Source organism: Mchenga conophoros, linkage group LG14, assembly GCF_057382185.1.
Source record: "Mchenga conophoros isolate Kocher_MC1m ecotype Shallow Benthic linkage group LG14, M_conophoros_male_GT1.1, whole genome shotgun sequence".
Taxonomy (NCBI): Eukaryota; Metazoa; Chordata; class Actinopteri; order Cichliformes; family Cichlidae; genus Mchenga; species Mchenga conophoros.
In genome coordinates, this window is record NC_140539.1 from 28586223 (window position 1) to 28602048 (window position 15826).

The 15826-nt window shown below is 40.7% G+C and overlaps 1 protein-coding gene across 1 annotated transcript in view; it reads right to left on the minus strand.

Moving 5' to 3' along the window:
- Positions 1-4066: 4066 nt before the first annotated feature.
- The window catches only part of dph1 (diphthamide biosynthesis 1), a 74304-nt gene continuing 62544 nt past the window's right edge, over positions 4067-15826 (minus strand). The window contains exons 10-12 of the mRNA XM_085243763.1: positions 9466-9544; positions 6987-7121; positions 4067-6623 (exon numbers count right to left, since the gene is read on the minus strand). Coding sequence (XP_085099889.1) covers positions 6543-6623; positions 6987-7121; positions 9466-9544 — 295 coding nt within the window. The 3' untranslated portion in view covers positions 4067-6542. The remainder of the gene's footprint in view (positions 6624-6986; positions 7122-9465; positions 9545-15826) is intronic.

A 15826-nucleotide genomic window follows, 5' to 3' on the forward strand; every position in this document is an offset into this window, starting at 1 on the left:
AAAAGAAAATCTTAATAAAGCACTTATATACTTATATGCAGTGTTATCTTAAATTTGTCAAAACTACTAACAAATCATTTATGTAAATTCATAATAGATTAGCAGAAAAATAACAGTGATGTTAAATTATTTATTTATACATTCACTGGCTCTACTGAAAATGCCAAGATAAGAACTTTTGTCATGACAAGAGTTACAAATGCTTCTTTGTATGTTTAGATTTCAAGTGTTCATTCAAATATGAAATATTCTTATTTTCAGTAGCTACCACAGCTACAAAGAAAGAAACATGTGAGAAAAACTTAATAACTACGGCATGCTATCAAAACCAAAAAAAGTTCTTAAGAGTCGACTCCTAGACACTGTGGTAGTGATTTTCCGAGATGAACCAGCTGCACTCAGTCTGCTTTTGGTTCTGAATCTGCATGCTTACCACTGCCTTAATGGATTTTCCGTTGATTAACTTATAATCAGATGCAAATGCCATCCCACCAATAATTATAACAATCACAGCTTTCGCTAAGAAAGCATCATTAGCTCATGAATGGCACAAGGCAGATGGCTGAAGTGTATAAAAAAGACTCAATAATGTTCAGGGCGTTTTATTAATATTCACATCCATATGTTATATTATTAACTAACAGATACTGATAAAATTACATGACGTATGTTTGGGGCGAGCTACTGGATTAACATGTATTTAGACTGAACTGTAGATAAATTGGGTGTTGCTGCTCCTGGATGATCAAAATCTTGATAAACTATTATGAAATAATGTTTTCACGAAAAGCCAAAAAGTGTTTGAAGGTTTTTAATAGGACTCGTTTGTCCTCACAGCATGGCTATAAAAGACCTGGAAAAAAAAATCAACAAAAGAAAGAAGAAAACTGTAACAATTGGTACCTCATTCGTTCAACAGGTTTCCCCCACTAAAATGAATAAGAAAGGACTGAACGAAATGAGGACAAGAAAACACTCAGAATAGAGTGCAGGACGTGGACGTGTTGAGGAAGAAGGTGACTTTGTGACAGCCCTGTGCATGGGTGGTGCTTGGCCAGATGATCATGGACAGGCTGACCTCCCACGCAGAATTAGTCATCACTTTACACCACTTTTTTTTTTCTCCCACAAAAGACTCTTATTCAACCTTCTAGCAACCTTTCTTCACATTGCTGCACAGCCTTCTTGTCTCCCCCACACACAACGAGTCAGCTTTATTGTTCAAATTTCCCCAGGGATGCTGAAGGGTGATTTAATCAAGATGTGATTAAATAGATTGAAGAAGAGCTCAATCTTTTTTTGAAACCATTTTAATCAAACTAATTCAAAGAAATACTCAGAATTACAGCATTTGAAACTTTACATAATAAGCTGTTTTGACAAATTTAGCTGTTCGCTTTTATAATTCTGTCCTCAATAGAGCAGCAACCTTTGTTCTGAAGGATTTGCTTTCCTCATTGTATTACAGATTTGATGCTTCTTAGCAAAATCCAGAAATGGGAAACGACAAGCCTTGCTGCGTTTTGGTTTACACACGCTGTAAGGAAAATGATCCCGGAAATGTCCAGATTATGCAGAAACATCTTGCACAGTGACAGCATGCAGCTCTTCTTCCGAGGGCCATTCTTCTGAAATCGAAATCGCACGTGCATCATCTCACCACACGCATATTATTACACAGCAAACAACGAGAAATCAGCAGTCTCAATCTTCCAAACAGTTTTTTCACCTTCATGCCTTTATAAACAGTTTTTTGCCCACCTACGGTGTCCTGACAGAAGTAAATACAGGCAATGTAAACAAAATCATTTATTTTCTGTTCTATTGTAATCCAATAAATGGTAGAGGGAGAAAAGTGTGAGAGAGAAACAGGAAAAAACCAACAGAGACACAGGAGCAAACACTGGAACACAAACATCCATCTGGATTTTATATACATGCCCTCTACTGCCCCACCTCCCCCTGCCCACCCTCTAATAACATGCAGTATGTGTTAAACTGTACATCAAAGACAAACTGGTATATATATATATAAAAAAGAACACACAAAATCAAACTTGCAAAGCAAATCTACTCCTCTTCATTTTTATTTTTGTTGTGGTACCATACACCATAAGCCTCTACCCCCCTCCCCCACTTACACCTGATTTCCTTTTTGGACAGAAATAAGAAGAAACAAATAAGCGATATGAAAAACACGAAAGATGAGTTTACTCTGTGAGTTACCTAAAACGCATTAAGGTGTTGGGGCTGGTGAAAATAAAGGTCGGATGAGCCATCTGTGACTCAGCCTTTCCCTAGATAAGAGAAACAATGACTAAATACATCACAGGTGCTGACATGTTTTTCTCTGCTTTCACATAGAGAGAAAAAAAATCCCCAAAACATTAACCCAGGTAGACAGTTCAGAGTTACTAAAAATGTGTTTTCAATCAGTCTTCGGCTTCTGAATGATGAGTGGTTGTCGAGAATGCATTAGCCGATGACTTTTGAGTCACATCACTGCGGGCTACACAAACAAATGCTGGGCACCAATGGCAACCAGCTAACCATCCAGTCAGGTTACATCAGTATCACTGCGCATGGTACGTGACCTGAGCACCTGTTGTCCAGGATAACTAAATCGTGTGGCCTGTGTAGTCATAAGACCCATAATAAATACGTCATAAATTCTCCGTGGGACCAGACACTCGATGTTGACACAAAACAAAGTGCGATGGCAAGCACACTCAGGGCAGAAGGGATGCCAAGCAGGATGAAGGAGCGTGGAGTCAAATTCCCACCACGTCTGGAAAATAATTGCACACACCAGCAACCAAAGGCACTCAGCCAAGTACACGTAATCACGTGTGATCATGCAGTGTAAAGTTTCTAGAATGAAAAGTGAAAAGTGACTTGAATGGCTTAAAAGAATGCAAATAAGCTGTGCAAACAGCGCCTCTGTGTGGTCACTCAGCTTTTGGCATGGAAGAGAAAGTACTTGAGGTAACAGGTCAGACTGGGAGAGGCTGGCAGAGCTGTGGATGAGAAGCTCATTGACTTTCAGGTCTACCTCCCCCACAGCCTTGCAGCTATGTGCACAAATTAAGCTATCACAATATGTTTTGAAACAGTTACAGCCAACTAGAATAATACAATCCCAACTCTGAAAATGTTGGCATGATGTTTAAAACATAAATAAAACCAAAATGCAATGATTGGGAATCTCATAAACCCACATTTTATCCACAAAAAACACATAAAACATGTAAAATATTTATACTGAGAAAATGTAGAACTTTAAGAAAAGTATTAAATCGTTTTTGACACTTTTCAAAACAGCTGGCACAGGCCTGTGTTTTTACCACAGTGTAGCTTTGCCTCATCTTTTAACAACAGTCTGTAAAAGCCTGTAAACTGAAGAAACCAGCTGCAGGCTTTTGGACAGGGAATGCTGTTCTATTCTTGTAATATAGGATTCCAGCTGCTGAGACTGAGAGCTGATAACAAGAGGTTCACATTTCAATTTGAAATTTGATCGGTCTGATTTCAAAATAATGTGTCTGACCATAGAACCGTTTTCCACTTTGTTTCAGTCCATTTAAAATTAGCCTTGGTCCACAGAAGATGGCAGTATTTCTGGATCATCTTCATATTTGTGGATTGTGTGCCAAATTCTGTTCACAGAGTGTGCTATACCATCCACACCGTAACATTACAGTATCATCACTACTATCTGCTGTACCATTCACAGCCCATGCAGTGATTTCCAAAACACAATACAGGGTTTTAACTTCAACTTCATTGCCCTCCAAATCACAGCCATTCAAGTGCTGATTTTCTGGCTTGACCTTTGCGCACAGAGATTTCTCCGGATTCTTTGAATTTGTGTCAGTTAACTTTTTTTGCCATGTTCTATTGTGAATAAAATATGGATTTATGAGATGTGCTAATCATTACATTCTGTTTTTATTTACATTTTACACATTTTCACATATTGGGGTCGTAACAGGTTTGTGTTTTTCATCATTTCAGCTTCTCTTTTCAGACTGGTTAGTTTATAGAGAGAATTTGCTTCTTTCATATATGGTTGTTATTATTAAAATGTTTAGCTATAGCTTATTTTTTATTATAAAGGAACAACACTTAAGAGCGTTAAAATTCCTCTTTATTTTTGTGTTGACAAATTCAACCAAACTGTTAGAAAATTATGTTTTTAGCATTTCTTATACAAATATCCTTCCCATTTTGGGATATTTCTAAAGCTTTGGTTTTACTACATTTTTTTCACATCTAGTTTTCATTTGGTTTTGTGAACTGTATTCTTGCATCCAAATACTCATAAATTCACTTTTAAGTATTTGATTTCCGCTAACACAAGAAACACAAGGGGACTTATCCCAGGGGAATGAATTTCTCCTAGTTATTTGGACCTTTTACATATAAAACTGAGCATCAGCTTTGAACATTAAAAAAAATAAATCGTAAGTCTTCATGAGGGAAAAGGAAGCAAAAGCAAAATGAAGTATAAGGTGCTTAAAAATCAAACTAGAAAGTGTCAAATTTCAAATGATATATTTAGTATGTTAAGTTCTTATGTAAATATACAGTGATGGGCATAAAGGTGATATTATTATCATTACCATAGTATTGATACAGCGTATTTCATGTAGAAGCTGTAAATGTAATTTGTTACTCAGTGAAGATTTAAATGCATCAGAAAAAAAGTTATTATTGATGATTTAGTTTGTTTGTTACAGTTAAATAATCAAACAATAACCTTCACTCGCTGATTAAAAATGATTTTGTTAGCTATATATGAACTTTATCTAGATAACTATTCCCTGTGTGGAAACTGGTGTTTTATAAAACTTGTAAATGGCTAATAAATACAGTGGATTGCAAATATAAAAATATTTCATTTCTTACTCTAAATTCCAACAGATTCTTCACATACCTTTTTTTAAGGGGTCTATAAGCAGGGAGGTGAGGCGGCATTACAAAACATTACAAAACCTGTGAACCTGGAGATTTTTGTCCTGTTTCACTAACTGCCATCATCATGAAGTTTAGATCACAAGTCTGATTATTGTCATGTCACACTTGGAACCTGAAGGACTCACTGTGTGGAGATTTCAGCAGTCAGTATTTGATGTCCTCATAATTTTTTAAGTTTACTTGATTAAGAAAGTAATCATGATGTAATTTAACAATTTTGTATTTAAATATAAGGGAGGCGTGGTGGTGGTGGAATGGTTAGCACTCTTGCCCCACGACAAGAAGCACCTGGGTCCTTTCAATGTGCAGTTTGCATGTTGTCCCCATACCGGGCTTCTCTCTTGATACCCCTTCACAGTCCAGATACATGCATGTTAGGCTAATCAGCAATTCGAAACCTGCCGTGTGTGTGAATGCTGAGCTGTTGTCTGTGTTATCATGCAGTAGACAGACTGACAACCTGTCAAGGCGGTACACCGCCTCTCGCCTTAGCTGTGAGTGGCCACATCACCTTTGTGATCCTAAATCAGATAAGCAGCAGAAAGTAAATGGCTGGATATTAAATATTAAAATATACAGTTTTTCTAGCTCTTGTTTCTATTATGGTTAAATTTAAAACCATAAAGTTCAATGTATATGATCTGTATTTTAAACAATCCAAAAAAGCCCTTTTATTTATGTTGTAATCAGTAAATCATTTCTGATTTAAATCATGACAAATCTTTAGACTGGGATAACAAACCTGAAGAGTTATGAGAAGAGGAAAGGGCAGATTATTAACATTCTTCCTTTTTGCCTGTGAAAGAACAAACTAGAATATAAATCGAACATCAGCTGAAAGAGAGCTCTGCTGGCCAATAATTTATTCCCGACTGCTATGCATCACACACAGTACTGTGGCAAATACTGAGCTCTTAAAAAAATGTAGCTGCTAGCGGGACACGTGATGCATCCCGGATATGTCTGGCAGTATCACTCTCTCTCACTGCCATTTGCTGCTGAAGTGATACAAAGGTGGAAAGCAGAGGGAGGATGTGATTGGAGAAGCTGGGTAGTTGTTTAGAATTAAAACTCTCCAAAAATCACCTGTCACACTGTGCTGCCACCTGGGGAGGGTTCTTGGGATCAGCTGAGGCCACGGTAGGCTCCTGTCAATCAGTTTTTACTGTAACGGCCAAACAGCAATAGGAGGATTATTTATTTATTTATTGACAGACTCCACCATCAATAAATAATGAGAACGGAGAGCAGTCGTGACTAGCTCTGCACGCATCTAGGAACTCATACCACTCAGCTTTAAAAACAGGCTCATAGCTTCAGAACAGCACTGCATTTAGGGAGAAAAAAACCTGCTCCCAACAAGAAAGGTTTCATTTCTGATTTACTGTCTTCACAATTTCACCACAAAAAGAAGAAAGCAAAACAGGGTCAGGTCGCATCTCAACTGCTCATCATATCGGCAGAAAATCTATTTGAAAAAGAGGCTGAAAACTCCTCTGAAGTTAGACTGACTCAAATTCCAATTGTTCCTCTTCTGGTCTGACTTCTCTCTGCTTGTTAGCGTGTCATTCCCCTTGGCAGCCACAGGGGGCGCACTGGTTCTGCTCACAGTGCTTGGCAGGAATGGCTGGCTCCGAGCCTTTTTTCTGCAGGCAGGCAGAGGGATAGCATTAACACTTGGAGCAGTGACAGTACCTACCTCAGGCATACAAATGATAATACTTGGAAATACAGCTACTGTATGATGTATCCGCAGAGCAGTAACTCAATCAATATCTATGCACCTTTCTTCCTTTTTAATAATTAAAAGGAACATCAAGGTCAAGGTCATAGCCACGCCTTACAAAGAGATGTTGAGATACATGTCCTGTTGTCACTGTGCCACTGGGTGTCAGTGTGGTGACATTCTGATAAAGACCATCAAGCATGAGTTGAACAGAGTGTAATCACTTTTTATCAGCGTTCCCCACCCGTCACTCATTCTTTTTTTATCTCCCAGCTCTATTCACCTGGGTCTGTCTACGAGCAGGCCTCACAGGTTGGTTGTCAGGGTGGTTAGGTGCCCACGGACCCAGGCTCTGATTGGAGTAGAAGTCCATGGGGTAGACTTCCTTCCAGCCCACCTCTTGTAAAGCAACAGCTGCCTGAAAGATACCAAGAAATACAGATGGCGAGACAGTGACAAATCAGAACCAAATCAAAAAAGGACAAGAAACGATGAGCAAAAGGTGCAATAATGGCACCCTTCAAGGTGTTATGGTACATGATTCCGCTGATGTTCACTGTCACCTAGTACTGTATCTGCAGTTTTCAGCGTTTTGGACAAACAAGCAGCAGGAAACCAAAGAGTGATGAGAAGACACAACAGACTGACTATACCGACAAGACAGGTGTCATAATAATAAGCTTGGATAACAGGCAGAGTTGTCATGTTATCCCTATGCAGCTGCACTGAATGCTACAACAGCTGTTAGAGAGGAACAACAACAGTGGCATGACAGAGCTGTGACTTAAGTGAAGACTGCTCCATATGGAAGAGAAATGCCTGTGAATACTGATTCCGAACGAAAGAAAAAGCATACATAACAAGCGTTCTGAATGAAAGAACAAATCATTTGACTGTTCATTTATTCATTTATCCGAGTACTCGTTCATCTTTCAAGCTGTTTAGATGCCAAGACCTAACTTCAGCTTTGAACTATTTGGAATAATTCCGATGATGTATGGAATTATGATGAGAAAACAAGTCATAGAAATTTTATAAAACTCCAAATACACCCGTTAGAGAATTTAGTTCAAAGGAGACATGAAAAATTCAGCTTCAAAGTGATGAAATCTTTCTTCTAGTGCGACATAATTCATCACTTGCGCAGCTTGTGACTGTCGTTCGTTAGTATAGCACGCACCCAAACCGACAAGACAGTGTTCTGTTCTCTTACGCAAAGGCTGAAGTTTCCTGAATAAAACCAGAAGTAAAAACACTGTTTTTCTTTAAAAGAAAGTACTGGAAACTTAATAAAGCTTCTTTCTCTTTTAAGATATAATTGCATCCCAGTTATGTTAACCTGTTGTAAAAAAAAAATAAATCTCCTAAATATATGTTTTTCAGGCAAAATAACTTTCTTCATATCCAGATTTTAAAACACAATCTATCAGAAAATAAAAACACTACAGAGTAACCATCCCTTCCTTTCTCCAGGCAGCCTTCTACCAGAGTCTCCTCCTCTCGTCTACCCCTTATTCAATCACTTCTCTCTCTTTTCCCCACTGCTCTCGTCCCCCTCTCACACCAACTGCCTCTCTCTGTGGAAGCTAGCTTCTCTTGCTAATCCCTGCTCTGACAGGAGAGCCAAGTGTGTCTTATTGACTATAAATATAACATGAGACGCACTGAAAATAAATCTCCTTGCTCACTTCACCCTCCCATCTCGTTCCTCTTCATCTTCCTCCTAAATGCCACAGTGAAAAGCATAGCGCACCGAGACGTGTAACACTCATAGGTATGAGATGCGGGTGAATTAAGACTTATCACAAGCGCACATATACAGACACAAGAGCAGCACCAAATTATTTAAATGCACAAACATCGTTCCCAAATAGCTGGCGGGGAGAGCAAAGCAAACTGTAGCACAAAGGGCTTAAGAAAACAGATTGCTGCTTTCCTCATTACAGCACGCGCCGTTATAGACCTCAGTCAAAAACAATGCAAAATAACCATTACTTCTTCTTCTAAGGTGAATGCTATCATTATTCTTAATGGCCCCTTTCTGAAATGTAAGTGCTTTCACGTTGTGTGCGGCGCACAAAGATGTGTAGTCTGAAAATAACAGCAACCATTTCAAATCACAATCCAATATTCAAGACAGCAATTCCCCTTGCAGCCATTTCAGTATTCAAATCAGTGGCATACGTCTGAGGAAAGAAAAAAACCCCGTTGAACGAATTAATAGTTGACTTCAAGTGCTAACCAGTGAGGTCACATAAAAGCATAATGTGACATAACTGCCAAGCTCATCACAAAACAAGCCTGCTTTTTTTTTTTTTTGCGACAACAGCTGCAGACAAACAAACACATGTTTTGAAATGGATCTTTATGGGATGCTGTCCGATCCATTTCTCTCCCTTTAGAAAAACAAGCTGAAAGGGGTGGGGAGTGTCTATATGGTTCTGCAGCCAGCAGGGGGGGCTAGTCTGCTACTGATGGTGTTTTATATGCGTGTGCTGGTGTGCTTTATGGCAGGGAGAGGAAGAGGGAGGAAGAACTAGACATAATTCTTCATCTACAGCACAAGCAAGGCCTTGATGAGTCTTATACAACGTGAAAAATCACTTAACAATGTAACTTTCTCCTTCTGCACTTTGATGAAGGCTTCAACACGACATCAGTCAGGTTATGTGCAGACAGGAAGGTCTGTGTGTGTGAAATGTGTGACACTTGTATGAAAAGCGATTAGCGGCTTGTTGAGAGGCTGTAAGGTTGATGCTTACCTCATATGGAGAGAGAAGGGGTTTGGAGAAGGCAGTGCCCCAGTCGATAGAAAGGCGTGGACAAGCGATCTGAACCCACCTGTAAGGAATAGGTGCAAATTTTAGCTCAAACGTACACCTCAGAATCAGTGCAAATGCGAGTGTAACAGTTAAGCAATAACGTTGAGAGACTAAGATCCTATTAGACAGGCAGAGCACATCTACAACTCCACACTGCATGTGGGTACGTGATGCAGTGGGTTAGTGCGAGGAGACTCCCTCCACCTGACCTCCAGCATCTGTTGGAGAGATCTGTCCTGATTTGCAACAGTTCTAAAGACAGCCATGCTACACCATCTGAATGCATAGTCAGAGGGAGGCTGAAAAGACAGGGATGAAGGTTTCAAGTGGTCTAGTGGTGCCGACTGGTTGCAAGAGGCAGAAACAGAGAGGAAAATAAAATACTGCAAAAGATGCAAACAGGGGTACAAAGAAATGCTGTGAAAGAAAAGAGGAAGAGGTTAGGTGAGTGTGAATAAAAAAGCCGCACCAGCCGGTCTCCACGGAGGTAGCCTACATTGCTCGCAGACAGGGTGGCGGAGGGATGGGGTGGGGTGGGCGTAGGTTTAGTGGTGAAGCGGCTGTGTATTAAAGAGATGGGGAGGGGGGTGGGAAAAAAGAGAGAGAGAAGGACACAGATACAGAGAGATAGGGAGAATGAGCAATGAAGATGAAAAACCGGAGGGGGGGTTGAAGAGGCGCAGGCAAGAAGAGAAGACAGAAGTGAGGCAGAAGAGAGGAAGAAGACAGGCAGGGAGGAACGTGTTTACTCTGGAAAATGCATGGGAGTAGGATGAGGAGGGTGTGTGGAAGTAAACAGCTGCAGGGAAAACTGAACAATGGGAAAATGGAGACGGAAAGTGGCTGGGGCTACGGGGGGTTAGCTTTCACAGATCAATGCTATTCACAGCTCCGTCTCTACTGAGGAAGCATAACATTCCCTGTCCCTAATCCTTATGATGAAGATCCATCAGGATGATTGATAAATACAAAATGAACTGCAGTGTATATAAAGACTAATGATAGGTAAACGTCAATAAGGACACACCAGTTTGAGATTTAGTTTGTGAGTGCTTGACTACTTTCAAATATATGGTACTGCGTCAAATTTCCTTTCTGTCTTTCCCTCATTTTCCAACTTTCACACAGTTTTTCAGCTGCAGAATTGATTGCACCGCTGACGCTCACTCCACTCTGCTTTCTGTCACAGAAATATTCCACCCCCTCTGGGCAAATGCATGGCATTTTCTCATTTTCAACTAACACTTAAAAAAAAAAAGAAGGAAAAAAAGGCTCCCCCCAAAGAGTGAATTCTGATTCATCCTCCTAATTTGAGAGCCAGCTGAGTCAGAGACATTTCAACCAAGCACCAATCTCCTCAGTCCTAAGTTGGCCAAGTTTAGATGGAGATTGGAATCTGAAATGTGACCTTTAGGTCTATCAGCCGCTATTCATAACCTGAGCCTTTAAACAGAAAAACACTGCACGTGCATCAAAGCGGCCTTAGTGCAGGAAAACAGTGGGGGAAAGGGCTAAATATAGGAGAAAAACCAACAGTTTGTATATGTGTGTTTTTATATGCAACATGTTTTTGAATATGCAAATTTGCAGTGCAAGATTAAAAAAGAACACTGGAAGTGATAAAAAAAAGAGGGAGGGTGATTAATAAGCAAAGAGTAAATCCTCAGGGCTAACTCAGTGTAGAGAGGGAAGCAAGACAAAAAGCATGAAAAGGGAAGGAAGAAAGGATTCGTCCTTCATAGGGAGAAGATAGCTGATTGGCACATGAACTGAGGCGGGACTTAAAAGTGTTAGCGATGAGACTTTCTGAATGTTGCAGTGTGATAAGGTGCATAGTACCACTGTATTGTTCCTTAAAAGCAGTGGAAACAGTATTTGTAGCCGCTATCTTTGAAATCATTTTAGCAAGTGTGGAAGAGAACTGGTATCATCATGACGTACAGCAGGGGTGTCAAACTCAAATACACAGTGGGCCAAAATTTAAAACTGGAACAAGGTCGCGGGCTAACATTAATATTTATTGAAAAAAAGATCTTCCTCCAGATTTAAGAATGAATCTCTTCTTATGGACTCAAACAAGTTTTGCTGAAAAACTGAACATGGAACAAGCAAAGCTTAATACTAAACAATATATATATTAGCTGTATAATACCGGTAGGCCAGCTGTAATAATAATTTGGTATGGCTTCGCGGGCCAAATGTAATTAGGCTGCGGGCCAAATTTGGCCCGCGGGCCAGAGTTTGACACCTATGACGTACAGTAAAACACAAAGACTTTAAAAAACAGGAGAGTTACACAGACACTGAAAGAGGTGGGCTTTTGTCTCATTTGACCCTTGTTTCACAATTTTCTCGCAAACCAAGAAAAATCCCCCAAACAAACAGTGGAACAGACTGTGGGCGGGGTGTGGTTTGTAGCTCAGCTGCACGGGAGGGGTGGAGCAGTGGGTTTAGGGTGTGGTGTCAGGGGAGGCTGACCTACAACGCTGTTTTCCATCACCTGGTCATGCCTTCCCTATTTTAGTAGGATGCAGGGACCTGACAAGAGAGCTGTGTGCTGTAAGGGGACAAGGCAGTGCGAAAGTTGCACAAGAAAAGGAAGTATGGCAAATAAAAGCACCCATGTTGTGTGCCTTGGGTACTTCATACCACAATGGGGCCAAAACCCAGTCCGGTGAAGGATGATGGACCGGCGTCTGGCACAGCCATTGGAGGGGCTGGCCCATATGGTGGTGAAGCTAGCTGCCATGCATATGGAGCAGGCGACGGTGCACTGGAAACAGTTTGACCAGTTGCAGCACCTGGCCGAGCACTGGACCAGAGTGTTGGAGGATCTGGTACCACAGTGGCCAGCAAGGTACTTGTGGCAGCGCTGAGCCTCCCCACAACGGTGAAGGTCAGCTTCCAGTGTGTTCGCCAGGCGATACTGGATTGGCTGGAGCTCGCACCGGAAGACCATTGCTGCCATTTCCAGGGAGACCTGATGAGGCTAGCAGATCTGCCCTCGCCAGGTGGCTGCAGCCTGGCCCAACCAAAGGAGAGGCATCGCTGCTGGATATGATCATGCTCTAGCATTTCACGAAGAGGCCCCCAGTGGACACAGCAGAGTGGGTCCAATACCACCGACCAGTCGGCCTGGTGCGGTGACGCATGTGGAGGAACACCTGTCTGGGCAGCTGAGAGGATTGGTGGGGCAGCTGAAACCAGCAGTGAGTAGTTGGCTGGTCCCGGCTCCATGGAGGCAGCTGTGGAATGCATCACCATCGAGGCCCGCCACCAGCATCATCTACCCTTCACACCTGTCTGTCTCTTTGCAGGTCCCACCGGCTAAAGACGGCACACCTCACTCACCGGGAGCTGCATGAGGATCAGGGCAGGACTGCTGGAAGTGTTCTGTGTCGCCAGCCCTCCAACACACTCCCTCGGCCAGGCTATGGTGGACTCAGGCTACATACAGAACCCGGTCAACCAAACCCTAGTTTGGCCCGGGGCTTTGCTGGAGGCAAAGTGGGTGGAGGTTAGGTGTTTGCATGGGGACATGCACAAATATCCCATAGAGCCACTTCAAATTAATTAATTCTGGGGACAGGTTGACCCGGGGTTTAATAACCTTTTGGCATAGCGTGTGAGGATGCGTTTAAGGCCTTTAGCAGAGTGTAATGTCTTTGACCATGTGATAAAAACTGATGATTACATGGGGCACCCTGAAGCAGCGCTGACCTACCCGCATTTTGTATTGATTAAGCATAGGCTTTATCGAGTTAGTCGTGACACCCTCACTGAAGAGGAACACACCCAGTTGTTGGTGCCTAAAAGTCACCAGGAAATTACTTTCCAAGAGGAAAGTGCTTTGAGTCTTTCATACCACACAGACTTTTGTGGACAGTTGTTTAGTCAGCCTCTCTCAAAATGATCTGTGTGCTCTAAAAAACATGATGCTTTCATTACAACACAACATATAAAGTTTAGAGGAGCAGCATACAAGTGATGTATAAAGGTAAAACGGCCTGACATTTAAATCTGGATATGCTATGTGAGCTCCAGCCTGAGTTCATTGCATTACCCACTGTGGCCCATTACACCGCAGCCTCCCTCCACCTGTGTGGCTCTGCTTCAATTACACTCACAAACTTGACCTGCCAAGAGCAAGAACAATTAACCTTTCAGAACTCCAAGGAGAGAACAATTTCTTCACCTTTGATTGCAAACTAGCTAATTGAATTAAAATAAACAATTTCTTTTTTTTGTGGAGCCCCCCTCCCAGACCCCAAAAATATTCGAACAGAGATAAAAGGCTGAAATGTAGCGGATGGCATTTGCTGTCTGGCTGAGATAAGTGTGTGTGCTGTGCAGATGTCAGTTTAGAACCTGCTTGGGGACAGCCTAATTACACTCTTAAGAGCATATGTTAATGGTGCCTCTCACTTTATATGAGTGAGTATGTGTGTGTCTAATGACAAAGAAAGCCTGAGGGTGGGATCTGTACAGTGTGCTATGTTGGTTAGTGCTGAGCAGGAGTGAGTCTTTTACCGCCTCACCATCTATCTTTCAATCTCCCTCGCTTTGTCTCTCTCTTTAATTCCTCTTTTAACACAAGCAGATTTGACACAGCTTCAAACACTTGGTGAATTGTATTGTCTATAATTGTCTCACAAACTATTTGGAGGAGCAAAGTGAAAAAATACTAGAGGTGAACAAACTAATGGTTTGATAAATAAATAAATGTCAAATTTATCATCAGAAGAATTCTACTTAAAGTCGTCACCCCCAATAAATATTTATCACCAGTAATATGGACAATGTTGGTAGCAAGTCATCTTCAAATGTCACTGTAAATAATCATTCTGTACATTCGATAATCTTTAATCCTACAACTGTTTACAACTTGCATAGTTCCCATTTCTGTATAGCTGTATATCCCAGATTCTGTAAAGTTATTTATTTCATATTCTGTATAGTTTTTCATATTTATATCCTGTTCATATCCTGTACATAGCTTGTACTCACTACAGCCTGTACATACTTATAGTTATAGAATATTCACAACATACTTCATACCGTGTACATTATAACATACCATAATAGACCCATTTCTGTAATATACTCACATATCTATATTATTGCTAATATATATTGTAATATATCTATATCACTAAAGCACTTCTGGATGGATGCAAACTGCATTTCATTGCCCTGTACCTGTGCATGTGCAATGACAATAAAGTTGAATTCTATTCTATTCTATTCTATTTTTTAGGCTTGTTAAGGAACAATTTTATGATTACAGACAAAGCCACATTATTAAAAATGAAGGAAATGGCTCTAAATAGCCTACAATCATGCATCAGTCCTGTTTTTGTTCTTTTGCACTTGCTGAAATGCATCTGCAGCAACAAGTGTCCATAAAAAGCCTCCTAGTACAGCGTTCCAATCCCCGGCCCAGGGAAACCATCAAGCCTAAAATCCTCCACGACTACCAACCGGGTGAACTCCAGCTTCTATCAGAAATGAGTCTGACTTATTATTGGTGAATAAATGTCAGCAAACCATGCTGATGTGACAGGGTGTACAGGGAAGGAATAGCCCATAACCACCGGCCCAATAGTAACTGGAACTATTTAACCAAACATGAACTTTTTTTCTAGACAAGATTCTCGGATACCTTTTATGACCAGCACAGAAACTCAGGTTTTGTGTTGGCTCCAGCACTCGGAAATGATAAACAGCCCTAGTCTTCAATAGTACAAAGGCAGACTACTCCAGCACTATTTTCTGATGTATATACACTCCATGGACAGCTTATTAGGTGCACCTAGATAAAACTATTACAAACCAATAAAACAGCATAGCAATAAATCATCACCCTGTAGGTTAATAATATTCTGGTTTTGTCTCTAGTTCCAGACCTGCTGTAGTATGGCGCTAATTCAACTTCATGGTCACTTTGGGTAATAACATGAATTTGTCATCTATTTAAAGCAGTTTTTTTTTTTATATAATTAAAGGAAAATAAAATCTAGGGTTTACTGATGGGATAAAAAATTGGTGTAAAACCATACAATAAATTCCTACCTGTGATACATGTGCAGATTGGACTTTAGTTTTAATGTTAGTGAAACAGATCTTGCTGGAAACCTTTTTGTCTGTAATGAGGGTTTGTTTTGGTTCAGTGAATCGTGCCTGAATTACATAATGTTTGAGTTGTACTCATACGTCAGTCTGAAGACAAGAGCCAAAAAAACAAATAAAAAAATAATATTTTTACTGTGATCGCTCGCTTTCCAAACACAGCCCCCTCAAC